This window comes from Capra hircus, chromosome 4, assembly GCF_001704415.2.
Source record: "Capra hircus breed San Clemente chromosome 4, ASM170441v1, whole genome shotgun sequence".
Lineage (NCBI taxonomy): Eukaryota > Metazoa > Chordata > Mammalia > Artiodactyla > Bovidae > Capra > Capra hircus.
Window position 1 is genome coordinate 42619761 of NC_030811.1, and position 26890 is coordinate 42646650.

The window sequence follows — 26890 nt, forward strand, 5'->3', positions numbered from 1 at the left end:
GACAAACCTCGACAGCATATTAAAAATCAGAGATATTATTTTGCCAACAAAGATTTATATAGTCAAAGTTACAATTTTTCCAGTAGCCATGTACAGATGTGAGAGTTGGACCATAAAGAAGGCTGAGGCCCAAAGAATTGATGCTTTTGAATTGTGGTGCTGGAGAAGACTCTAGAGAGTCCCTTGGACTACATAGAGATCAAACCAGTCAATCCTAAAGAAAATCAACCCTGAATATTAATTGGAAGGGCTGATGCTGAAGCTGAAGTTCCAACATTTTGACCACCTGATATAAAGAACTGACTCATTGAAAAGACCCTGATGCTGGGAAATATTAAAGGCAAAAGGAGAAGAGGACAGCAGAGAATGAGATGGTTAGATAGCTTCACTGACTCAGTGGACTTGAATCTGAGCAAACTCTGGGAGATAGCGTGAACAGGGGAGCCTGGTGTGCTTCATTCCAAGGGGTCACAAAGAGTCAAACATCACTTAGCAACTGAACAACAGCAGCTACGAACAGCAGTTGAATCAAAGTTTGCTGTTTAATAAACTTTTCTGTGTTCAAACTTTTCTGTGTCCAAACTATGAATTTTAAATCTGTGTTTTTATCCTGATTTAGCTGTTGAGTTTCAAACTCTTACTTAACATCGTCACTTGATCCTCCTCCAAGTTAACATCTAATCTCTCCCAGGAGCCACTTCCTGTCATCCTGCTCTTTCTGCTCAAATAAAGCTTCTTGTCTTATCAATTTTCCCTTCAAGATGTTCCTCACAATTACCTGGACGTACTGTAATGCCCTCCAATGTGTCCCATTTTCAGATCTATCCCTCACATGGCTGCAGGTAGATTTCTCTAAAATGCCAAACCCTTGCTTAAGCCCTTCAGCAGGTCCCCATTCTCTAACAGTTTAAAAGCTGAACTGGTTGGCCTTTCAGGATCTCCTGCTTCCTCTTTCTTCAGCATAATCTTGCCCCTTCTTCCTCTGTCTGTGTCATCGTGAATTTCTTGCTGTCCTAAACACATTCTGTTCTGTGCCTGCCTCTTTCTTTGTACGATCTTATTTTCTTGGAAAGCCCTTCTCTGCCTTCTGAAGCAGACTAACTTCTACTCATTCTTCAAAGTTCACCTCAGTCATCACCTCCTCTGGGAAGCCTGCCTGGATTTAATCCCTCCCAAGTCAGCTAAGTCTCTCTTCTCTGGGTTTACACACATTCTGTGCACTCTTCTAGAGCACATGTTAGTTACATGGTAATGAAATGCTGCATTGCTAGCTCTCTCCACCTTCCTGACATGTACATTTTTTGGAATGAATGTTTGCCTTCATATCTTTGCATGCACCTGGCACATAGGAGGCACTCAGTAAATTTGTTGAAATTAAAAATGCATTTAAAAGCAATCCAAGCCTCCTTTGATGTCACACCCTCCTCGTATCACTTTGGTTCACTGCTCCGCTTTAAAGAAGCATTCCTACAAAGAGTTTTCTGTGCTGACTTGCTCTGCTTTCTCTTCTGCTGTTCTGTCCGGCTTTTCTTCCCTTTTCCTGCTCTCATGGAGGCTGCCTAATCCAGTGGTCAACTCTCAGACCTATTGTGTGATCTCAGAGGCATTTGACAGTCAGTCTCTGCCTCCTTCCTGAACAAGCTCCACACTGCTAGGTTCTTCTCGTTACTCAGCGCCTGTTCCTGCTCAGTTTACTTTATCCTCACTCCTCATCTTACAGATCCCTGGATGTTTCAGCCCTTGGTCCACCGCTCCATCTGCATGCACTTCCAAGGTGATCTCATCCAACTTCATGAATTCATGTAGCTCCATCCATCTCTACCCTGACTACTCCACGTTAACATCCACAGCCTGGCCCTGCTCCTAGAAATCCTGACTAATTGGTAAAACTGCCCACTCAACAGCTCCACCCCAATATTTAATAGGCATCACAAACTTAATAAGTCTAAGTTTAGACCCATTAAAGAACTCTCCAGTTTCTCTTCTAAACCTTCTCTTCTCTGCACAATTGCTCTGGCCCGACACCATGGACTGTCTTTGATGCCTGTCTTTTTCTCACATCTCTCATCCAGGCCATCAGCACATCCTCTTGGCCCTGTCGTGAAAATATATCCCCAAAGTGACCTCATCACCTCCACCCCCACCACCCCAGTGTACACTGCCATCACCTCCCACCTGGATGACTGCAGGAGCCTCCAGACTGGCCTCTCTTCTCCCACGCTAGACAGCCTCACCTCTCTTCATGCAATATCTAGAGGGGTTATTCCCAATGTCAGTCAGTTCATCCTGTGGACCCTATGGGAAACCTGTGGTGGATTCCCATCACTCTCTGGATGGATTCCACAGTCCTTCCCATGCCTGCCCAAACCTGCATGGTCTGCGGCCTGGGAAATCTCTCCAGACACGTGTTCTCCCATCCTCTCTCTCTCTCTCTGGCATCCAGTCCTTGTGCCCTCTTTACAGTTATTCAGGCAAACCACACATGTTCCCACCCCAGGCATTGTTTCCCCCTAGCTTGTACTGCTCCTTCTCCTGGAGGCTCACTCAGGTCAGACATCATTGCCTCAGAAAGGATGACGTAATCTGGTACATTTGGGAGGAGTTATCCTCCCCTCCTGTCCTTTTCCCAAGAGAGTCATAGACCTAGAACCCAAGTTCTAGGTGGGAGTCTAAAATGATGTTTGGAGGACTTCCCTGCAGGTGCAGCAGTTAGGACTCCATGCTTCCGCTGCAGAGGGCATTGCTTCCATCCCTGGTTGGGGAACTAAGATCCCTCAAGCTGTGCAGTATATCCAAAAATAAAAATATCAAAAAAAAGAAAACATCAATAAAATGATGTTTAGTGGAGTAGGAAGGCACACTTAAGAGATCCAGGGAGTGACGAAAACCGCTCAGAGTGGAACACAAAACCTGGGGATTAAGACCTTCATTGCCTCAGAGAGCCCAGGAGAGGCAAGCTATGCCCGTGTGTCACAAAGGGGACTGTGATCACCTATTAGGATATCCTGCCCTGAAGAGAGTGGTTTTGTCCCATACCCCTCAGCGGACATCTGGCAACATCTGGAGGCAGTTTTGGTGATCACAACTTCAAGGGGACAGATGGCACTGGAATCTAGTGGCAGAGGCCAGGGGCTGTGTGAAACACCCTGCAGGGCCCCGGGCAGTAAGTGTCAACTGTGCTACAGTTGAGGAACCGGCTCTGTTCTTTTGAGAACCCCTGGGATCTCTTAAAGGACTTTAACCCCTGCAAATCTTGGTCCGTTGCCAGGGAGCAGTGATGGGGAAAGAACCCAAAAGGAGCAGGGATGGAAAACATGACTGCTGTGGAGAGAACCTTCTAGAACTCAGCCATCAGTCTGCAGGAGGTAGACCATGCACACAGTGGGTGTAGTTGCAGAGTCATAGCTTGGGAGGCAGGCTGTTGTGATGGTGCCTAGGGGGCATTCAGGCCCAGGGCAGTTTTAGCAGCCCTCGGGTTTCATACAGTGACAACAAAATGCTTTTGAGCCCCTGGGATTTGCCAGTGCAGTGCTGGTTCTGACAGTTGTTTGCGCTCCAGAAGATGCTGTGGTGTTTGGAAGAGACCATCAGAGTCTGCAAACTGTGTGCCGGCTTTTGAGCAGACCTCAGAGTCCTGCCAGCTGTCCTGGTATCTGCCCCAGCCCCTCACCCCTTCCTCAAGGGAAGCAAGAACCAAGCATGCTATCACCACATGTTCAGCTCTTTACAGTTCCCTAATACATTGATTGGGTTGGTCAAAAAATTCATTCAGGTTTTCCATAAGACCTTATGGAAAAACCTGAACAAACCCTTTGGCCAACCCAACACTATCTGATGCCCTTTCCAGGCAGGAAGGCCAGGAGATGGGGCCAACTTTGGGCCTTTCAAGGCCTGAAGCTGGTACAGGAAGTATCTCTGATGCTGAGTCATGCAGAAAGAGATTGATAGCTTACAGGTCAAGAAAACCCTAAAAGGGTCACCGGAACCTAGAGACACTGTGGCATAATTGTTATAGGGCCAAGATTAATGCCAGAGGTTCAAACCAGAAAGACCACAGCAGAACCTTTCAGACTTGAATCGTTGCCTGGGTGCTGCTTTGAGGGTGTTATTCCATTTTTATATCGCTTTCATATAAGAGGATTAACAAGAAGCCTTTTAAAAGGGTTTTGCTGCACTATCTAAAATGTCCTTCCAGAGGAATTTGGTATTTCTATAAAATTTTATTGACGTATAGTTGATTTATACTGTTGTGTAATTAGGCCCTTTATTTTCTTCACTTGGCAAACCATCCTACTTCCCCTTCCATAAATCTGATCTGTGAACAAGAAATTCCTCTCCCAAACATCCTGAATTCTTTGCCATTATGCAAACTGCTTTTGTTTAAACAATCAGTTGAAAAGTACACCGTGAAATCATTACATCCTACCTCCTGCTAAAACATGTTTCCATACAAAGTTTTGTTAGAGAGACGGATGAAGGAGAGAGAAAGGGAAGGAGAGATCTACTAGTTCAGCTTCCGGGGGTAAAGCTACTCATCACATCTATCCATTGACTCAGTGACCTCAGATCTCTGCAGTTCGATCTTTCCGTACATCTTTCTGAATAGAGACCTGCTCTAGATATTAGAAATGTGAACAGTTAGCTTCGTTGAGCAGACTTCAAATGGTGCTTCAAAGATTTTCAGTAGGTTTGTACTGAAAAGTACAAAACAAAAGTTTGCGGTTCTGCAACAGCAGGAATGTACAGGCTAGTCCTCTGGTCCAATCCATATTCTCGTCCTTCAGTCAGGCCTGGATGTGTAGTCTAGAGTCCTGAGCCTGGGAAAGGGATCAGACAAGCCGCCTCTGAATGAACACCCTGGTAGGCTGACTGTACTAGTGCGAAGTCTTTCAGCAGTTGCCCTATATGGTCCCATATGCAGATGAGTAAACTGAGGCTCTGGGATGGTAAGCAGCTTCCCCAAAGTCACACAGGTCAGAAGTGTTAAACCGAGACAGCCTGATATCAGAACTTTCAACTTTGTCCTCATCACCACACTGCCTTTCTTGGATTATTGGCAAACTGCCCAAAGAGTAATGAATCAACATTAATTCACTCAAGGGGAGAGTCATGTCTTTGCTGGACCTTTCAAGCCATGTGAGAAGATGTGCTAGAAATGTGTGAAACTCCATTGCCTTTGAACGCTCACTACAGTGTACAAAACTCAGATGGAAGTGAGATAAACCCTTGCCAGTAACATTGGTTGCTTTCAGATCTCCTGCCATGATCTCCCTCAGTATTGTTAGGAAGGCTCAGAGTCGCTGCAGTTGCTTATCAGAGGTAATTCAAGTTCATCTCCCAGACGTCTGGTGAGGTATTGATGAGGCTGCTTAAAGAGTGACATCTGCCCATTTTAAAGTTTCTCCCGTGGTCCGAGAGTTGACTGGCTGTATGCTGTCCCTGCTTCAATACCTGTGAGCAGATGGCTAAAGATGAAAACCAGTTAGGTGTCCATCCAAATGGGAGGGGCTAAACCAAGCACAGGACATTCATAAAAATGAAATACTTTGGAGTTCATTTAAATTGGATGATGAAAACCTGTGTTTGCAGATATGTGAAGATCTCTAGGCTGGGCTGTGGTGTGAAATGAAGCTTTAGAGAAACAAGAATGGGAAGGAGAGTCCATTTTCAAAAGCATGTGGGTGGTCACCACTGATACTCTGGAGGAAGGACCCACCAGGGTCAAGGATGTTGCTTCAGGAGATGGAGTTGATGCATTTTTATTGATATTGTCTATGTTGCTTATATTTTTCTTTGTACCAAAAAATACCCAATTGTATTATTTTTCTTTGACAAGAGGGTAAGGACTGGTGATATCAAAAATGAAAACTTGCAGTGTATTGAAAATCAAGGATTTGAAAAGAACTTCATGTTTCTGCAAACCACAGAGTGGGTGGGGTTGGGTTTAGAAATCAAGCTGTGAGCTGCCCATGTTCCTGCCCTGAAGAAAGACAGACCAGGCCTTCTCACAAGACCTGTGTTTGACTGACTATCAGTAGGGGAGTTTTTTCCTATTAAACATGGGGTTCATGGTATTTTGCTATACGATCATCTAATTGTGATGTCTTAGGTCCAAATGGGTTTCTGTGAAATCATCTCTGATCAGTAAATAAATAGAAAAAAATGGCTCGTATATTTTTTAAAGTCAGTAACACACCTTAGTGAGTGAATTCGCTCAGTCATGTCCAACTCTTTGCGACCCCATGGACTGTAGCCTACCAGGCTCCTCCATCCACGGGATTTTCCAGACAAGAATACTGGAGTGGGTTGCCATTTCCGGTGATGGCAAATCAGAATGTCCTATGGAGTTTTCATGTGACACCAAGAGGGAGCTAGAGGAAAACACTCTCTCCCTCCATCCCCCGCCTTGAGGATTACTGATTGGAGAGAGCCCTGTTTCTGACCCTCCAGGGTGTCGTATTCTTCAGGCAGTTAGGATGAAGGAAAGGCTGAGCCCCACCATCTAGTACCAGGGGACGGTCGCAGTGAGACCCAGCCTGGTGTAGCTAGCATGTGGATTTAGACATGCCTGGGATGTGCAGTTGGGGGACAGCCTTGTCTCCTCATGTCCTCCACATCATATGTGCATGTATCCGCTGATTTACCTGATAGCTGAGGCCTGTCCAGTGAAGAGAAGTGGTATAGTGCCCATCACTGGAATCAGACCCTGTGGGCACATCCCGCATGCTTAGGAAGGAGTGGGGAGGGCAATAGGAGGCACACTGCCTGCAGGGCATCTGGGGTTTCAGAAGTGATGTGATCCAAGAGAAGCAGAAGAGCCACCCAACAAGTGGCCAGCAGCACTGAGGTTCAGATGTGAATGCGTGGGCTTAGGTGCCCCTTAGCCATCCATGACTTTATCAGCCTCAGGATGAAAGGAGAGGGAGTGGCCCTGTGAAACCCTCAGGGGCCCAGCAACTCTGCCGTGAGGCCCCTCTGACCCGAGCAGGTTGACACAGTGGGGCTGTTTCCCTACCAGCCCCACGGAAATCAGCCCACGCCACTCGGAAGAGCATGTCTTGGGCAGCAGCCTGGGGGCTGGTGGCAGAGGTGCCAGAGCCTGCAGCTCAGTAACCATCCTTGGGGGTGTGCTGAGCCCAGTGTGCCTTCAGGAATGGCAGCCCATGACAAAGGAGGAGCGGTACCACACCAGGAGCAGGACTGGCCTGCAGCCTCAGAGAAGACCCCTCATGGGTCTCCTGAGAGGAAGGGGTGCCTACAGCCCTGCAGGTTCACATGGATGGCGGAAGAGGGCTCTTAAACTGGAGACCCTGGGGCCTGGACAAATAAAGTAACACATGCCCCCCATGCACTGGGGAGGAGGAGGCTGCTCCTTCTGTAGGGACTCACTTTTATTGATCCTTAGAACTCTTTATTTGTGCCTAGTAACTTAGATCAAAACAGAAACTTTGGGGGTATTTTTTGCTTAAATTATCTGGATGCTGCTGCTGCTGCTAAGTCGCTTCAGTCGTGTCCAACTCTGTGCGACCCCACAGACGGCAGCCCACCAGGCTCCCCCATCCCTGGGATTCTCCACGCAAGAACACTGGAGTGGGTTGCCATTTCCTTCTCCAATGCATGAAAGTGAAAAGTGAAAGGGAAGTCGCTCAGTCGTGTCCGACCCTCAGCGACCCCATGGACTGCAGCCTACCAGGCTCCTCCACCCATGGGATTTTCCAGGCAAGAGTACTGGAGTGGGGTGCCATTGCCTGCTCTGAAATTATCTGGATAGTTTCTCTAATAATCAATCTAAAGTCTAAAGAAAAGGACTTTCTTTCCATCTCCTAATTCCTACACATTACCATCCTGTGTTGACGCCAGACACAATCAGTTTCCCGGCAAGTAGTTGTCCAGGCTGGGTGAGACAAAGGAGATGTACAAGCCCTGGAAGATGTTTTCTTGTTCGTGAGATTGTCAAGGCAATTCATCAGCCTAGAATGGTTTGCCATTCCAATCTCTGCCTTCTAAGCTGTTGTTTGGATTTGAATTGTACAGTCTCTGCAGTGTGCTTATACAAACACATCCCAGATCATAGTTCATCGCTCTGGAATATATTTTACTGTATGTACTTGACTGGCTGCAAGCCATCCTGTCTGTGTTTATATAAAGCCAAACCACATTATCATAGATTGCTTGCACAGCTATGGAAAAATATCAAGGACCTACTAGTTGCCCCCATCAGCCTGTGAAACCAATATAATTTTGTCTTTAGAAATTCCATCTATGCCCAACCCCATTCAAAGCAGATAAACAGTTCTCAGTGGGTGGTCTGCGTTGCAGCCCCCTTTGCTAAAAACAGCCCCGTCTGCCTCCCTCCATCTTATCGCAGCCCCTGGTTGAGAGGCGTGTCATGGTGATCCTGGCTGTAAAGTGCTGAACAAGACACCCAGCTCTGAGCCCTCCTCACCAGACCCTACTTTCAGGTTTGGCCCAGGGTGGGCATCCAGCCTGAGTTGGACAATCAGGGAATCATGCTGGAAATCTGAACCTAGATCAATGAAAGTCAAGTTGGTCACTCTAGAGGCTTGAACTCCAAGCTGAAAAACATTAGCAGTGTTGGCAGCGGGAGAGAAGAAAGAAGCAGACGTCCACAGAAAGGAACAAAAGGGAGACTTCAGATGAGGGTGGAGTCACCCCAGTATCTGAGCTCAACTGCATTCCTGATGCTGGATTTCTTGAGACACCACCAGAACTTTGTAACAAATTCCCCCTTCTAATGATCACACAACATAAAATAATAATAGCTATCACTTGAAGAATGCTGTTTTCCAGAAAAGGAAATGAAGAATAGGTGGGTGACTGCTGGCACAAGGTCACACAGTGGGCAGCCCAGCCCCTGGACCAGAGGATGAATTTTGCTGCTCTGTGGCTTCTCAAAATGGGCACAAAGGAAAAGACTTGGTCTGGCATCAGGCAGACACGGGTCAGTGTCCTGGCTGTGCCACTTCCCCAGTGCTAATTATTGACCTGTGATTCTGGTGGAATGAAGATAGCCACAGTCGTAAATACAGCTGTTGCAAGAATCAGTGAGATAATATGATCTGTGTTGGTCTGATAGGCATTCCATAAAAGTTATTTTTAATCTGTTTCCCATTTTTCACTTGTAGCGAACTACAGGGACTAGAACTGATAGAACATTGTGAAGGACGGTGATAACCAACATTCCTTCTATATCGTTATTGGCTTTTTATGTCTTTATCTATATGATGCTGGGATCAATATCCTTTATAATGTAAGGAAACACTCTCCTGCTCTTGGTTTACTATGAAATTTTTATTTTTCTTCAAGGCAATTAATGGTGGATCTTTTCAAGACATTTTTAGCTTCTAACCAAAAAAAAAGAAAGCAAAGAAAAAGCCGTATGATTTTTGTCTTCTGATATTAAAATTAATTTCAATGATGGAATGCCTAATAATAAACTGTCCTTAATTTCCTAGAATCAAGCATCCTAAATCATTTGGCATTATTCAGGGAATGGACTGGTACTTTCTCTTGTGTTTTACTTATGACTTTTTAGCGTGTGAGTTCATCATCTTTAGTTTTCTTTCCTTTGCTCTTTTCCAGATTGTATTTTGTGATTATGGCAGTTCATAATGATGAATTAAGTTTTCTACCATTTTCTGGTTTCTGAAGCTATTCAAATATTTGGGGTGAAAATACCCCAACTATAAGGATATCCTATAAGGACTATATCCTTATAACCTCAAAATTTTGAGACATAGTTTATACTATGGTTATTTGTCTATTTAAGTTCTTACTTTTTCTTAAATAGATTAGAATAATGTATATTTTGCTGAAGAATTTACAGTTTATTGAGGTAGTCCATTTCTTAACATTGAGTTGAAAGTATTTCCATATAATATTTTTATCTGCTCCATTTCTGTGGACACTTTCTGCCCGCTGAGATTACCATTTCTCTTTATTAGACCTCCTGGAGCCAACTCTAAGGGAGGCAGGTTGTTGGCAGGCATTTGCTCTCTTCCCACATTGGGCGGTGTTGCCATCTCCCACGCATGGCCGCAGCCCCATGTCATGTTAGGAACATCAGTTGTGATGCCTCAGAGTCCATTAGAGTGGATAAGCCTGCATGGGATAGGAGTGAACAGTGCTTTTAGACGCAGGACTGTAGCTCCCAGGTTGGAGATCTGTCAGTTACTGGGATATCAGTAGAGACCATCAGGGGATGCAATACTGATGGCACAATCTGGCCTCAAGGACTATAAGCTGTTCATCTGGTCCATGGGCCTCCTCGTCCACAGTGCCCCTATAGCACCTGTACTGAGGTTCTGCTCACCTCTTGTCTCTCCAGAGCCAATAATATTTGCATGTTATTTCATGCAAAAAGAATGGAGGAGCCTGGTGGGCTATAGTCCATAAGGTTGCAAAGAGTTAGACACGACTGAGCAACTTCACTTTCATGCAAAAAGAATAGACTACTTTAAAGATGGCTGTTTGAAGTGTTTTTTATGATTGCATTTATTACAGGATCTTATAATCTATTCATTTAAACCATTTTCATAGCAGTTACAGAGTACAAAGTCTTTTTAGTCTAAGAAGAGCCTCATGAAAGGTTGTGGAGATGGGTTAGTTGGAAATTCCAACAGGGGATCTGAGAAAAGTCACAGCTAAGACTATGTTTAGGTGAAAATCTAGTTAGATAGGAAGAGACAGAAAAGACCCCCTTAGGTCTCTGGACATAGGTACCAGAGATCAGCAGTACCCAGGGTGAGGGAGCCAGTGGGCTTGACCAGACAGAGGGAAGCTGATTTAGGAACAGGGCAACAATGGGACCAAGCTCTTAGGAGCTGCAGCATGCAGCTAGGCAGGTTGCCAGCAAAAAATGCCAGAAAACTATTTGCTCCAACAAGGATTTAGATCAGTGAAGGCCCTTACATCGGGAGGTGGCCAGGTCTATACAACCAGTTCCTCCCAGCAGAGACCTTGCTCTTCCTGTATGGCCATGTAGGCTCCATGTAGGTCCTGTGGCCATGACCACTTACCACACTGGGATTCCACATAGCTCACCTCTCTGACCACGAGCATGATCGCCATCTGTGAGTCATGTTCAAGTTCCCCCACCTTCCAGCATAGGGTCAGGCACACATGAGACCTTCGGGTGCAATCTATGGAATGCTTGAATGGGTAAGGATGCATGGTCCAAAAAACTTTCCATATCCTTGGGTTCAGATCCTCAGGTTCAATGCTGGCTGTTTGTCTGGGTCCCAGAATTCCCCTTCACCAGCCCTTTTTCTTCTCTTGGGTCCTTATACAGTCAGGTCTGAGAAGAAGATTCCAGTAAAATGGCTCTATTTGGTTGCTTGAGGAGGTGTGTTCATTTAGTACATACCAAGTTCATAGCCATTGTTCATGGTAAAGAATAAAAAGAATGGGTGCCTCTCTTGTGTCATCGCTTGGCAAGTTTTTGAAGTGGCTTAAGATAAATATGACAAAGAAACACATCAACTAACAATACATGGCTCTGCCTTATCTGTGTTCTAGGTTCAGGTTCAGTGGTAGAATCCTAGGCCTGGCTCTGATCCATCAGTACCTTCTGGATGCTTTCTTCACAAGACCCTTCTATAAGGCGCTCCTGAGACTGTAAGTGTCCCCCCAGCCCTGCCCGCAGGACCAGAGGCACTGACCCCCCTGACTCCTCTGGCCCTTTGGTCACTGTTTGCCCTACTCATTCCTGTTAGGTTTATGGTGCTTTGCTTTTCTGAGTGCTTAAGCTATCACATAAACTGTTTAGTCCAATAAAAAGACATTTGGAGATTTTATATAAGCATAACAGAATATCATATACCAGATATAAATCAGTTTATATAAATAATTATAGTAGCATTGCAAGCATTATATGAAATTACTAAGTAGAACTGATCTGTCCCAGTATATAAATCATTATGCTGTACACTCTAAACTTATACAGTGCTGTATGTCAATTATATCTCAATAAAGGTGGAATAAGATTAAAAAATTGATGTATAACTTGGTTATTTTTAAATGATGCTTTTCTCCAATGGCCATGGAGAGTCCTTGAGTCAATAATTGTTTTGTGTTTGCTATTTTAAACATTTTAATACTTTCTTTTCCAATTACTGAATAAACTAAATGTTCATCGATGTATTCAAAAGTATCAAATCACTAAAATACACCTGTGTTGCTTTAGCCTAGAGTGGTATAACCATATTTTGGCATGAGGTCTGAGTAGGTGTTTACTGAAACAATCTGTTTGCCTTTCTTTCTCCCTTTGAATGGACCCAGACCCTGTGATTTGAGTGACCTGGAATATCTAGATGAGGAATTCCACCAGAGCTTGCAATGGATGAAGGACAACAATATCACAGACATCCTCGACCTCACGTTCACGGTTAATGAAGAGGTTTTTGGCCAGGTTTGTGAGATGTGGGGCTTGGAAAAGACATTTTGAGTCTTATTATGGAAAAATTGCATGATATGAAATTTACCATCCTAACCAGGTTTACAGTTCATTCAGTGTTGTTAAGTAGATTCATGTGTTATACAACCCATCTCCAGAATGTCTTCATCATACAAAACTGAAACCATGTCCATTAAATAATAGCTCCCTATTTTCCCCTCTCCCCAGTCCCTGGAACCACCCCACTTTTCCTTTCCAAGAACTTGTCTACTCTAAGTATCTCATATTCAGTGGACTCATACAGTGTTTGTCTTTTTGTGATCAGCTTATTTCACTTGGCATAGTATCTTCAAGGTTCATCCATGTTTTAGCATGTGACAGGATTGCCTTCTTTTCTAGGGCTGAATAATATTCCATAGCATGTAAATACCATATTTTGTTTAGCCATTCATCAGTTGATGGACACCTAGGTTGCCTCTACCTTTTGAGTATTGTGGATAATGCTGGTATGAACACAGGTATGCAAATCTCTTTTCAAGTCCCTGCTTTAAATTCTTTGGGATATATACTCAGAAGTGGGATTGTTGGATCATATAGTAGTGGGATTTTGTGTTTAAAAACAAGGACTGTCATCCATTCAAAATATAATTATTTGAGGACTACTGCCTTTATTAAAGTTACTCATGTCTTCTTTGTCTTGTTTTCACATGGATCTAGTTTATAGAGTTTTTTGAAAATGAAATGTGACAGTGGATCAGGAAGTATTTTTGTAAAGTATGCAATGATCTGTAAGATATTTCTCTTATCTGTGCAGCTACAACAATACTTTTTATCACTAGCATCCAGATATTTACTCCTCCAAAATGTATGTATCACAGTAGTATTTAACAAGAGAAGCGTCCCATTTTTTTTCTTCCAGTGTTTATATAACATTGAATCATCTGGCTTATAGTTTTATCAGACCAGCCTGATAGCCTGAGCAGATTTAACAATTCAGGTTTTTTGAACATCATTTACAAGAGATTCAAAAGCCTATGACATAAGTAATTTTTGTAATGGAATGTTATAAGAAGTAAGCTGGGATACTTTATAAGTACCTTCATGACTGTGGGCAGTGTGCTGAGTCTATGGGTGATAGTTACCCACTGAACCTTGCAGACCACCCAACACCCACATCTCAGTCAAGAATCTTGTTCAGGTCCTGGAAAATGTTAGTGTTTTGATGCATTGTCTTTGCATAAAAATACCTCCAAAGAATACACTTTTCCACATTTGAGAAAAAAAATTATTTTTTCTTACATCTTTAGAGAGTGTATTTAAATATGTTCAAGACTATGTGATTCACTTAACTGTCCTCCCCCATGTACTAGATGAACGTGTAAGATACACTATTTTTTCTGCATGACTACTTTTAGCCCATCCTTTACATTTGCCCTATAGTAGGGTTAATTTGTAAAACAAACAAACAAAGAAAACACAATTATTTAGCAAAATAGATTAAGACAAATGGGTACCCGTCTTAAAAAACTTAAGTTAGATCACAAACCTAACTCATAATGCTTAAATTAATTCCACATGGGTGAAAAAGCTGAGTGCTTAAAAGAAGAATAAAAAGATGAAAATGAAAGAACTTTTCTTTTTAACTTGCAGTAAGAAATGCTGTTGTAGATGTGACAAAGTCATGAAAGAAAAGACATAGTCAACTAAAATTACTTTTTTAATACCTCATATCAAACTACACCATAAACAAAGTGAAAATGGCATAATATTTGCTACATTATAACATATAGCACCAGGGAAGGCAATGGCACCCCACTCCGGTACTCTTGCCTGGAAAATCCCGTGGACAGAGGAGCCTGGTAGGCTGCAGTCCATGGGGTCACTAAGAATCGGGCATGACTGAGCAACTTCCCTTTCACTTTTCACTGTCATGCATTGGAGAAGGAAATGGCAATCCACTCCAGTATTCTTGCCTGGAGAATCCCAGGGACAGAGGAGCCTAGTGGGCTGACGTCTCTGGGGTCGCACAGAGTCGGACACGACTGAAGCGACTTGGCAGCAGCAGCAGCAGCAACATATAGCACAGACAAAAGTCTGTGTCTTTCAATATAAGAAGAGATCCTGCAGATCAATAAGAAATGATCAAAAACACAATAGAAAATTAGCAAAGAATATAAATGGATAATTCCCAGGAAAGGAAATATTCAACATCATTCACAATTTTTTTTAAATATAAATTTAAACAGAATGAAATACCATTTTCCCTCATGAGAACATCAAGAATCAGAAAGCTTCAGTTCAGTTCAGTTCAGTTGCTCAGTTGTGTCAGACTCTTTGTGACAGCATGAATCACATCACGCCAGGCCTCCGTGTCCATCACCAACTCCCGGAGTTCACCCAAACTCATGTCCATCGAGTCGGTAATGCCATCCAGCCATCTCATCCTCTGTTGTCCCCTTCTCCTCCTGCCCCCAATCCCTCCCAGCATCAGGGTCTTTTCCAATGAGTCAACTCTTCATATGAGGTGGCCAAAGTATTGGAGTTTCAGCTTCACATCAGTCCTTCCAATGATCTCCTTTAGAATGGACTGGTTGGATCTCCTTGCAGTCCGAGGGACTCTCAAGAGTCTTCTCCAACAACACAGTTCAAAAGCATCAATTCTTTGGCACTCAGCTTTCTTCACAGTCCAACTCTCACTTCCATACATGACCACTGGAAAAACCATAGACTTGACTAGATGGACCTTTGTTGGCAAAGTAATATTTCTGCTTTTGAATATGCACTCTAGGTTGGTCATAACTTTCCTTCCAAGGAGTAAGTGTCTTTTAGTTTCATGGCTGCAGTCACCATCTGCAGTGATTCTGGAGCCCAAAAATAAAGTCTGACACTGTTTCCACTGTTTCCCCATCTCTTTCCCATGAAGTGATGGGACCAGATGCCATGATCTTCGTTTTCTGAATGTTGAGCTTTAAGCCAACTTTTTCACTCTCCTCTTTCACTTTCATCAAAAGGCTTTTTAGTTCCTCTTCACTTTCTGCCATAAGGGTGGTGTCATCTTCATATCTGAGGTTATTGATATTTCTCCTAGCAATCTTGATTCCAGCTTGTGCTTCTTCCAGCCCAGCATTTCTCATAATGTACTCTGCATATAAGTTAAATAAGCAGGGTGGCAATAGACAGCCTTGACATACTCCTTTTCTTATTTAGAACCAGTCTGTTTTTCCATGTCCAGTTCTAACCATGTTCCATGTCCAGTTCCTGACCTCCATATAGGTCTCAAGAGGCAAGTCAGGTGGTCTGGTATTCCCATCTCTTTCAGAATTTTCCACAGTTTATTGTGACCCACACAGTCAAGGCTGTGCCACAGTCAAAGGCTTTGGCTTCTTCAATAAAGCAGAAATAGATGTTTTTCTGGAACTCTTCCTTTTTCGATGATCCAGCGGATGTTGGCAATTTGATCTCTGATTCCTCTGCCTTTTCTAAAACGAGCTTGAACATCTGGAAGTTCACGGTTCAGAAAGCTTAGAAGTATTCTATTTTGGAGATGGTGGAGAGAAATAGGTACTCTGTACAAGAGTGTAGGTGGAAGGAAGTAGAAGTGAAAGGCACCCTGTGATACGTATCCTCATTCTAAATGCACCTGCCTTTGACTCAGCATCTCTGTCTGGAAATTTGACCTACAAATATGTTCACATCTAATTGAAAAGACTAATGGATAGCAATCTTCATTGCAGCATTGTTGATCACCACAAAAAAAAACAACAATCTGAACCAATATAAATGTTCAGCAGTAGAACACTGATGAAATAAATTATAATTCATTCACACAATGAAATAGTAGACTAGTAAGATATGTGGTCTGATACCCCAGCCCATCCATTTACATATACATCATAAACAATAAGACAGGTGGTATAACAATAACAAAGAAAGAATAAGACAGGTCTAAACTGGTATAATCCTGAAGGAAATCAACCCTGAGTATTCGTTGGAAAGACTGATGCTGAAGCTGAAGCTCCAATACTTTGGCCACCTGATGTGGAAAGCTGACCATTGGAAAAAAACTCCGATGCTGGGAAAAAAGAAGAGGGCAGCAGAGGATGAGATGGTTAGATAACATCACTGATTCAATGGACATGAATCTGAGCAAACTCCGGGAGATGGTGGAGGACAGAGGAGCCTGTCGTGTTGTAGTTCACGGAGTTGCAAAAAAGTCAGACACAACTTAGTGAGTGAATAACAACAACAAACCACTATAAAACAATGGCCAATGTGTATCTTTAACTAAAAAAGGAAAAAAGCTTTGGTGTGTATGTGACCACGATAATGAACAGTGTATATAATATGCTACTGTTTGGGGAGAGAAACCTGTTTTTCACTGTATGGCTTTTTATAGCACTTGAATTTTTTTTCCATGGACACATGTTATCTACTCAAAAGAAATCAAGTAAACTACAAATGACTAAATACATTAAAATTAGAGGAAAAAATAAGATTGAAAATAAAAAGAGCAATCCTTCATGTCTGTATAAGGAAGAAACTTAACAACTTAGAGAGAGTTGAAAACATTCCCAGTGATAAAAATAAGAATGTGTTATAGATCTAGAATAACGCGTTTCTGTTTAAGCTTAAGCTGATCCTGTTTCTTTTCACATGAGGTTGCCAAGAGTGTTGATTCTGGTTTTAGAAAGCTGAGTCACAGCCCTTCTGTCGGCAAGTTAGAGTGAAGAGCAGACAGACAGATGGACCTGAAAGACACCACCGGCTTTTCCTCGGTGTGTTAGTTAGGATTCAGTTCAACTGCTAATGAAGAAACTCAATGACCCTGCTTAAATTAACAGTTTATTTTTCTCGTACATGAAAATGTGGAGGCAGGCAGCCCAAGGCTTCAGTTCCTACAGTGGCCCCCTTCACCCACAACCTGATGAATATGGCGCCCCCAACCAGCACATCCGTGTCTGAAGTAGCAGGACCAAGGAAGAACAGCCCTGCTCTTTAAAGAGGCCTCATGAAAGTGCCATACAACACCCCTGCTTGTACGTTATTGGCCAGAATTTAGTTATGCCACATACTTAGAGTCAGGAAATAGTCTCTAACTGGGCAGGTAAAAACCAGAGGCTCCAAAGGAAATGGATCTTGGGTGGTATCTATTATGTTATAATTGACCAATATTTCATATTTACCAAAGTCACCCATGTGATCAAATAAAGTAATCAGCAGACTTCTATAAACTATTTTGTTTGGGTACTTTGCCCATGAGTGCCAAATAGATACATATATTTTTAATCTATAATTAAGTACATCTATGGGCTTCCCTAGTGGCTCTTTGTGGCCTGTCAATGCAGGAGACACAGGTTTGATACCTGGGTCAGGAATATCCCCTGGAGAAGGAAATGGCAACCCACTCCAGTATTCTTGCCTGGAGAATCCCATGGACAGAGGAGCCTAGAGGGGTAGAGTCCACGGGGTTGCAAAAGAGTTGGACATGACTTAGCAACTAAACAATAGCAGGCATAGTTATGCCTCATTTTTCTTATATTAATCACACTGAGCAGTGAGGCGAACCCCTTAAGCAAATTTAAGATAACTGATGCTTCCCCCTTCAAACACCAACACATTTTGATAACAGTGTCTAATATGTTACCTGCCCTCTTGCCTTTCAAAACAGTAAAGCACAGATCATAACTTTTCTTGTTAGCTTGTCCTAACAAACATGCATCTCCATACTATGTGACAACATCATTCTCTCCTTTCTCAAGGTCGAGGTGTCACCCTTCAGCCACTGTTGTACCTACTGCAGAAACACTCTCCCATCCTCCATTTCTTTTTTGCCAATGATCTGCTGTTGATAGGGAAGATTTGTTTGTTAAGAATGTGATGTAATTGGGACTTGGGTATAGTTAAGGACATTCTAGTCCATTTAGGGGTAACCAAGGCTATGGTTTTCCCAGTGGTCATGTATGGATGTGAGAGTTGGACTGTGAAGAAAGCTGAGCACCGAAGAATTGTGCTTTTGAGCTGTGGTGTTAGGGAAGACTCTTGAGAGTCCCATGAACTGCAGGGAGATCCAACCAGTCCATTCTAAAGGAGATCAGTCCTGGGTGTTCTTTGGAAGGAATGATGCTAAAGCTGAAACTCCAGTACTTTGGCCACCTCATGCAAAGAGTTAACTCATTGAAAAAGACTCTGATGCTGGGAGGGATTGGGGGCAGGAGGAGAAGGGGACGACAGAGGATGAGATGGCTGGATGGCATCACCGACTCGATGGACATGGGTTTGGGTGAACTCCAGGAGTTGGTGATGGACAGGGAGGCCTGGCATGCTGCAATTTATGGGGTCACAAAGAGTCGGACACAGCTAAGCGACTGAACTGAACTGAGGAGCATTTTTCTTTTATTTCCGTTAGACCTCTCAAGTTTAAGAAACATGCTTCCTCTTTATGTAACAAAACTGTAGCTTTTCTAAGGTACTGATGTATCTACTTTAGAACAACCAGAGCCTTTCCAGTGACTTCCAGGAAAGGAGAAAGAATCAAGGAGGTAAAGATGCTGAACTCATGTTAAGAGAACTTTTTACAAATAGTTCATCCTCTTAAAGCTGATCTGTTTCACTACAAGGTAGAGCAAGTCAACAATCATCATGATCTTTGTTTCCCCGCAAGGTAACGGAGAGGGAGTTAAAATCTGGAGGTGCCAACACGCAGGTCACAGAGAAGAACAAGAAGGAGTACATCGAGAGGATGGTGAGGTGGCGGGTGGAGCGCGGCGTGGTGCAGCAGACCGAGGCACTGGTGCGGGGCTTCTACGAGGTGAGACCCGGCCCGGCAGGGTCTTGTTGGGAGAAGGGAGAGGAAGAACGAGGCAGGAAGAGGGCTCAGCTTTACTCACCAGCATGCAGGGAGGACCCCCTGAGGGTGTTGGGAGAGAGTCAGAGTTCTCTGGGAAACCCAGCTCTTGTGGTCTCACAAAACCCACGTCAGTGTGGCCCTGCTGAGCCATACGTGCAAACACGTGGCCCATCCTGCCAAGACGTGTGTTTGTTGCATCCCCTTTTATTCAGTGAGATAAAAATGAGTGAAGTGAAGGCACTGGGCGGAATTATCCACTCTGGCTAGATTTTTTATTTTCTTACAGGTAGAACTCTGAGTTATTGCAGGTTTAGTTCCAGACCTCAGCAATAAAGCCGTTAGCGCAATAAAGCAAGTCACATCAGTTGTTTAGATTCTCAATGTAATAAAACTTGTGCTCATACTATACTGTAGGCTATTAAGTGTGCCACAGTATTATGTCTAAAAAGCCAATGTACATACCTTATTTTAAAAATACTTTATTACCAAAAAAACTACCCATCATCTCATGACCTCGGGTTGCTGCAAACCTCCAATTTGTGAAAAATGACATATCTGCAGAGTGCGATAAAGCAGAACACAATCAAAGGAGATATGCCTGTGGTGTCACTTTGTGCCACATAATCCATGCAGAGGTGCTAAATCAGGACAGTGACTTATGAAATAAGCTGCGTGAAATCACATGTGAAACTTTTGAAAATTATAAAGCACTATAGAATTTAAATAATCTGTCATTCAATAAAAAAGTTTTTTTAAAAAGCATCAGAGATCAACAATAATTTTTTAAAAAAGAGGACACCGACAGCTGCTAGGCTTCCTGTTTATCAAAACTTGACATAGTTAGATTTTTCCAGTTTAGAAACAAGGGCTTGGGTGTTTGAAGGTGTTCTTTGCTGCTCTGGTGGAGATCAAAGTGGGTGACTGGCTCGTCCACCAGTGTGATTAAAGGAAGTGTCTGCTGCAGGTTTTCAGTGGTACCACATACATTCAGCAGCAAGATGTAAAGCCAGAGCTCAGAACCCTCTGATCAAGCAGGTTCTTAACCCGGATCTTTGAAGGAGGGAGGGAAGAAGTGACAGGTAGAAGGGAAGAAAAAGACAATTGTTTTAATATATAAAGTCCATTCCCAGGAAATAAGTCCTAGTTTGTATGTGGAAGAGAGTATTCCTTTTAAGTGAAGTGATAGCACTAATAGCTACTGAATCACTTCAAAGCAAATTGGACTTTTTGCCTTTAAAATGTAGTGTTACTGGGAAACTTAAATGTGACTACAGAAAGCCAAGTCAGTCTGTTTCATAACATCATTCCAAGAGGGAATATCAGAGGTAACGAAAAGCAGGGGACCTTTTTTGAGTTCCCGGTTCATTAAGGCATTGTGCTTCAGAATGTCATGATTTTGAACTTAAACGTGATAACACGTTGGGAGAGGGGGAAAAGGTTGTGAACAGTGGTGAGTTCCCAGCTTAGCCCACAGAAGTGGTAATGATGAAAGTAACTCTCAATAACATTGGGTCTGTAGGCTAAAGCTTAATTTGGATTCCAGGTGGTGGACTCAAGGCTGGTCTCCGTGTTTGATGCCAGGGAGCTGGAGCTGGTGATCGCTGGCACGGCAGAGATCGACCTGGCCGACTGGCGGAACAACGCCGAATACCGGGGAGGTGAGCGAGCGGGGCTTGTGATGGCTCAGCTCCCACAGACACGATCTATAACTTCTTAAAAAACATTATTGATTTGAAATTGACATAACAACATTCACCATTTCCTTTCTATGTTACATTTTATCATTTTATTTTTTGTTTTTATTGAAATATAGTTGGTCTGCAATGCTCTGTTAGTTTCAGGCATGCAGCAGAGTGTTTCAGTCATATGTATATAAATTATATATTCTTTTTTCACATCCTCCTCCAGTACAGGTTATTATAAGATATTGAGTATACAGTTAAAAACAACCACTTTAAATCCACAAACAATAAATGCTAGAGAGGGTAGGGAGATAAGGGGACCCTCCTACACTGTTGGTGGGAATCCAACTTGGTATAGCCACTATGGTGAACAGTATGGAGGTTCCCTAAAAGAGCTAAAAAATAGAGTTACCATATAATCCTACAATTCTACTCTGGTCGTATATCCAGAGAAAAACATGGTCCAAAAAGATACAAGCACCTCAGTGTTCATTGTAGTACTGCTTACAATAGCCAAGACATGGAAGCCACCTAGATGTCCATCAAGAGTGAAATGAATAAAGAAGATGTGTTACATAGAGACAATGGAATATTACTCAGCCATTGAAAAGAATGAAATAATGCCATTTGCAGCAACATGGATGGACCTAGAGACTGTTGTGCTGAGTGAAGTAAGTCAGACAGAGAAGGAGAAATATCATATAGCATCCCTTATATGCGGAACCTAAAAAGAAATACAAATTAACTTATTTATAAAAAAGAAACAGACTTACAGACTTAGAGGACGGATTTATGGTTGTCGGGAGATGGTTAGAAAGTGTGGGATCAACATGTACACTCTGCTATATTCAAAATGGGTAACCGACAAGGACCTACTATACAGCCCAGGGAACTCTGCTCAGAGTGGCAGAGTGGCGGCCTGGACGGGAAGGGAGTTTGAGTGAGAATGTATACATGTATATGTTTGGCTGAGTCCCTTACTTATCTACCTGAAACTATCACAATATTGTTAATCGGCTACGCCCCATATAAAGTAAAAAGTTAAAAAAAATAACCATTTTAAAGGGAACCGTGCAGCAGCATTTTGTGCATTGTAGATGTGGTACAACCATCCCCTCTCAGTGGTTTCCAATCATTTTCTTTGTTCTGAAGGGAAACCCAGGACCTGTGAAGCAGTTGCTCCCCGTTCCTCTCCCCACTCCCCATCCCCAGCAGCCACCAGTCTATGAGGATATACCCGTGCTGGATATTTCATATAAATAGAATTATACTGTTTGGCCTTTGGGGTCTGGCTTCTTTCACTTAGTAAGGTTTGTTTGTGTTATAGTATGACTCAGTGTTTCATTCCTTTTTATGGCTGCATAATATTCATATATATATATATATATATATATATTCGTATGTTCAGTTCATTTCAGTCCCTCAGTCATGCCCGACTCTTCGTGACCCCATGGACCACAGCACCCCAGGCCTCCCTGTCCATCACCAACTCCTGGAGTTCACCCAAACTCATGTCCATTGAGTCGGTGATCCCATCCAATCATCTCATCCTCTGTCATCCCCGTCTCCTCCTGCCTTCAATCCCTCCCAGCATCAGGGTCTTTTCAAATGAGTCAGCTCTTCGCATCAGGTGGCCAAAGTATTGGAGTTTCAGCTTTAACATCAGTCCTTCCAGTGAACACTCAGAACTGATCTCCTTTAGGATGGACTGGATGGATCTCCTTGCAGTGCAAGGGACTCTCTCTCAAAAGTCTTCTCCAACACCACAGTTCAAAAGCACTAATTATTCGACGCTCAGCTTTCTTTATAGTCCAACTCTCACATCCATACATGACTACTGGAAAAACCATAGCCTTGACTAGATGGTCCTTTGTTGGCAAAGTAATGTCTCTGCTTTTGAATATGCTCTCTAGGTTGGTCATAACTTTCCTTCCAAGGAGTAAGCATCTTTTAATTTCATGGCTGCAATCACCATCTGCAGTGATTTGGGAGGCCCCGAAAATAAAGTCAGCCACTGTTTCCTCATCTATTTGCCATGAAGTGGTGGGACTGGATGCTATGATCTTTGTTTTCTGAATGTTGAGCTTTAAGCCAACTTTTTCACTCTCCTCTTCCACTTTCATCAAGAGGCTCTTTAGTTCCTCTTCACTCTCTGCCATAAAGGTGGTGTCATCTGCGTATCTGAGGTTATTGATATTTCTCCCAGCAATCTTGATTCCAGCTTGTGCTTCATCCAGCCCAGCATTTCTTATGATGTACTTTGCATAGAAGTTAAATAAGCAGGGTGACAATACACAGCCTTGATGTACTCCTTTTCCTATTTGGAACCAGTCTGTTGTTCCATGTCCAGTTCTAACTGTTGCTTCCTGACCTGCATACAGATTTCTCAAGAGGCAGGTCAGGTGGTCTTTCCCGTCTCTTTCAGAATTTTTCACAGTTTATTGTGACCCACACAATCAAAGGCTTTGGCATCTTCAATAAAGCAGAAATAGATGTTTTTATGGAACTCTCTTGTTTTTTCGATGATCCAACCGATGTTGGCAATTTGATCTCTGGTTCCTCTGCCTTTTCTAAAACCAGCTTGAACATCTGGAAGTTCACGGTTTGTGTATTGCTGAAGCCTGTCTTGGAGAATTTTGAGCATTACTTTACTAGCATTTGAGATGAGTATGTAGTGACAATATAAATATAAAATAATATCACTTTTGAAAACTACAAAAAGTGGCCTTATTTCAGTACACGTGCAGAGTAGGTTCTAGTCCATGCTTTCTCCCCTCCACGCCCCGCCCTCCGTTTCCAACCTGGACTTTCCTTCAGGCGACAGTAACCCCCAGGTCATCCTTGGCGTAACTCGGTATAGGTGTGTATCAGACAACACCGCCGACCACGGGCCAGCTCTGGAGCTGGGTCACGTGCTGCCGGGAAAGTGTGTTCTGCCTCCTGTAGAACTGAAGCCCTCCTTGCCTCCATCCTGATTTGTTGTAACAATTCTGTCATCTCTCCAAATCCCATGTCTAATTCCTCCTCACTCTTCACCTTCACACTGCCAAATGTCTTCCTGAAACATTCTTTTCATCAGGCCATTTACCAACCCACAAAACAAGCAAGCTCCTTATCACTTAGAGAAGTGGTCTTTGAAAGATTTTTTTATGCTCAAAACCCTTTCCTCACATAAAATATTGCAGAGAAATTCCTATCAAAATGATAGAGGGTGAGCCAGGAGCCCACCATCTCAGCCCCTCTGGTCTCCCCGATACACTCAGCCATGTAGGAGGAAACCTCTGTGGAACTTCCTGGCTTGGAAGGAAAGCCACCAACCTAAGGTGTCAGGTAACAGTGTCTCTGCCTAGCTCTCAAGGCCTCTAAGCCCCCAGTAAGGTCCCTTCAGTGCTCACCAGCAACCGCTCTCTGCTGGTCTAGTCAGCTTGCTGTTCCCTGCATGTTTATTCTTCATTATCATTATAGCCCCTCCTCCACTCACACAAGCTTTCACATGCTTAACTCACACCTCTGAGGTGAGTTACACCTTCCGTTTGATGGAGCTTTCCTTCTTTCTGCCCCAGCCCAGCGTCTTTCTTCATCTTTGAGTCCTTCGTGCACTTGCAGTCTATCGTTTTCCTTCAGCGACTGCCCCAAGCCTGGTTTCCATACTGTGCTGTGAGGCCCCATACTCCTTCCATGGGCCCAGCTCCTCTCGGGCCAGGGCTGGCCAGAGCACAGCAGCTCTAAGGGCACCAGGGCTGCGGGGAGAGCCCAGCATCTTCCGTTCACCAGGATTGACGTTCACCTTTCTTAAGTCCTAGATGCTCCCCACAGTACGTGGTTACCAAGAGCTAAGATATCAGAACAAAGACAATAGGAGGAAATATCCTATCCGGAGAGGGTTTTGTCTCTTCACAACCCCAAAGATCTCTGCCAGGCCTCACCACTCATTGTGTACATTTATCCCAGGCAGGAAAGTGACTCCTAGGGGCCCAGTTGTTTACATAGAAAGCAGACATCTCTGAGGACATCCCTCAGAACAGAAAACCTTTTTGTAAAAATGCCTCTTTTCTCAATTGGCTTTTGTTTTTGAACTTGACTCAGTTACACAAATTGTCTTAAATCTACCTGAAGGCCACCACTAGAGAAATGAGCAGACCTAGAGCAGCTGTTGAGTTCTTAGCACGTCTGATGTGTATTTCATCTCCCCCCACCCCTCCTCCCCTCTCCGCATCCTCTCTGTCTCCCTCCTGCTTCCGCTCAGGTTATCATGATGGGCATCTTGTGATCCGCTGGTTCTGGGCTGCGGTGGAACGTTTCAACAATGAGCAGAGACTCAGATTACTGCAGTTCGTCACAGGAACATCAAGTGTGCCCTACGAAGGCTTTGCAGCCCTGCGAGGAAGCAACGGGCTTCGGCGTTTCTGCATAGAGAAATGGGGGAAAATTACATCTCTTCCCAGGTATGGAGCTCCCACCCTACTTCAGGAAACCTGCTGAAGAAGGCCAAGTACACTGTGTTATTTGAGCTTGAGCGATCATCCGTTGGGATGGAATTCTCTCCTACTGCCCAATGTATTGTTCTGAGTCATCAGTGAAAGGTGTGGGGGAGAAGTGTCAGGGAAGTGCATTCAGGTCATACTCCTAGTCATTTTTTGATGATTGATGGTACTGGGGCTATTGGTTTCATGATCCATGGGTCAGTCGTATGTGGCCCAATTTAATTTAAAGAGGAATGTCTTGCCTGGGGGAAGGGGGATGCCCAGAGGCTGGAAGCCCAAAGTGGCCCTTCCAGCACTGAGTCTGCAGTTCTGTTGTTGCTGACCAAGGTTCTTGGACTCTTTAATCTATAGAAATTATAGAAAGAGACTAGAAATCTATAGAAAGAGGCTAGATGAGAAATTCAGGCAGAGGCTTCTCCGACTGCAGCCTGAGGAAGGGAGAACAAGCAACAGGTCCCTTTGCTCACTCCACCAGGGGAGTGAGCTGGTCGCTTAAATGCTGTGGGGTGGGGGCTGATGGGTGGGTCAGGCTGGAGCAATGGCTTAGGTGGTCTGCCCACCCCCTTGGTAGCGCTGTGTGCTGTCCCCCACTTTTGCTCTCAGCACCTCAGACATGGTGATTCGGTTTTGGCCTTTTTGTATCTTATTGTTCATATTAACCCGCTGGCTGCGCATTATGTGGAGTTATTTTTAGTTTCTTTGTGTTCTGTTGCTGGAGAAGATGTTCATCCAGGTGCAAGTATTGAAGTAAATGGTCCCAGGTCCTAGCCTGTCTCACTAGGGCATATCACTTGATACACAGGGAATTATGTACATATTGTGTTTTTCTACTATTTTAAAACATGTGCAGACAAAACCATATGTATCTTGGGTCTCTACAGTGGCTTCTATACAGTAATCTATCAAGAAAATTATTGTGTGATAATGCAGAAAAGGAGGCACTGGAGCTCCAGGAAGTTTAGCAGAATCTTTTCCCTCCGCCATGAGTTTTCATCCCAACACTTCCTCTGTGCTTTCTGTGCCACTTTGGATGGCATATTCTCCTGCTCAGTGAAATAAGGAGCACTAAAGAGAGGCTTCTGTGTAGCTACTAAAGTCATAAATCCCGCTCAGCAAATAGAAGAAAAGATCGATCCACATTATTCTCTTCTGCTGTGATATTTTCTAACTGTAAGAGAAGATTCATATTTAATTCAGCTCTGTTTCTACATGGCCTCTGAGATGCTTTGCTAATCCCTTTTGTGGCAGGATTTATTGAACTATAATTTTTATCTAGCTTTCCTAGTCTTTATAGCATCCTGGAGATAATTCATGGTGAGCATAGGAGGCCCAGGAAACAGAGCACGAGCCTCGCTGGTTAATAACAGCCTGAAGCCTTGGGCGCTTTTCAGCCCTGTCTTCACCCAGTTAGATCAGCAGACCCTCAGTGCTCATTTGCATGGTTCTGCTGACAGCTGAGCCT

At 43.5% G+C, this 26890-nt stretch overlaps 1 protein-coding gene across 2 annotated transcripts in view; it reads left to right on the forward strand.

Annotated features, from left to right (window-relative positions):
- The window catches only part of HECW1 (HECT, C2 and WW domain containing E3 ubiquitin protein ligase 1), a 319356-nt gene that overhangs the window by 283152 nt on the left and 9314 nt on the right, over positions 1-26890 (forward strand). For both annotated transcript variants that reach the window (XM_018047001.1, XM_018047002.1), the window contains 5 exons: positions 11539-11637; positions 12301-12430; positions 19077-19223; positions 20806-20920; positions 25191-25389. In XM_018047001.1, the coding sequence (XP_017902490.1) occupies positions 11539-11637; positions 12301-12430; positions 19077-19223; positions 20806-20920; positions 25191-25389 (690 nt within the window). The remainder of the gene's footprint in view (positions 1-11538; positions 11638-12300; positions 12431-19076; positions 19224-20805; positions 20921-25190; positions 25390-26890) is intronic.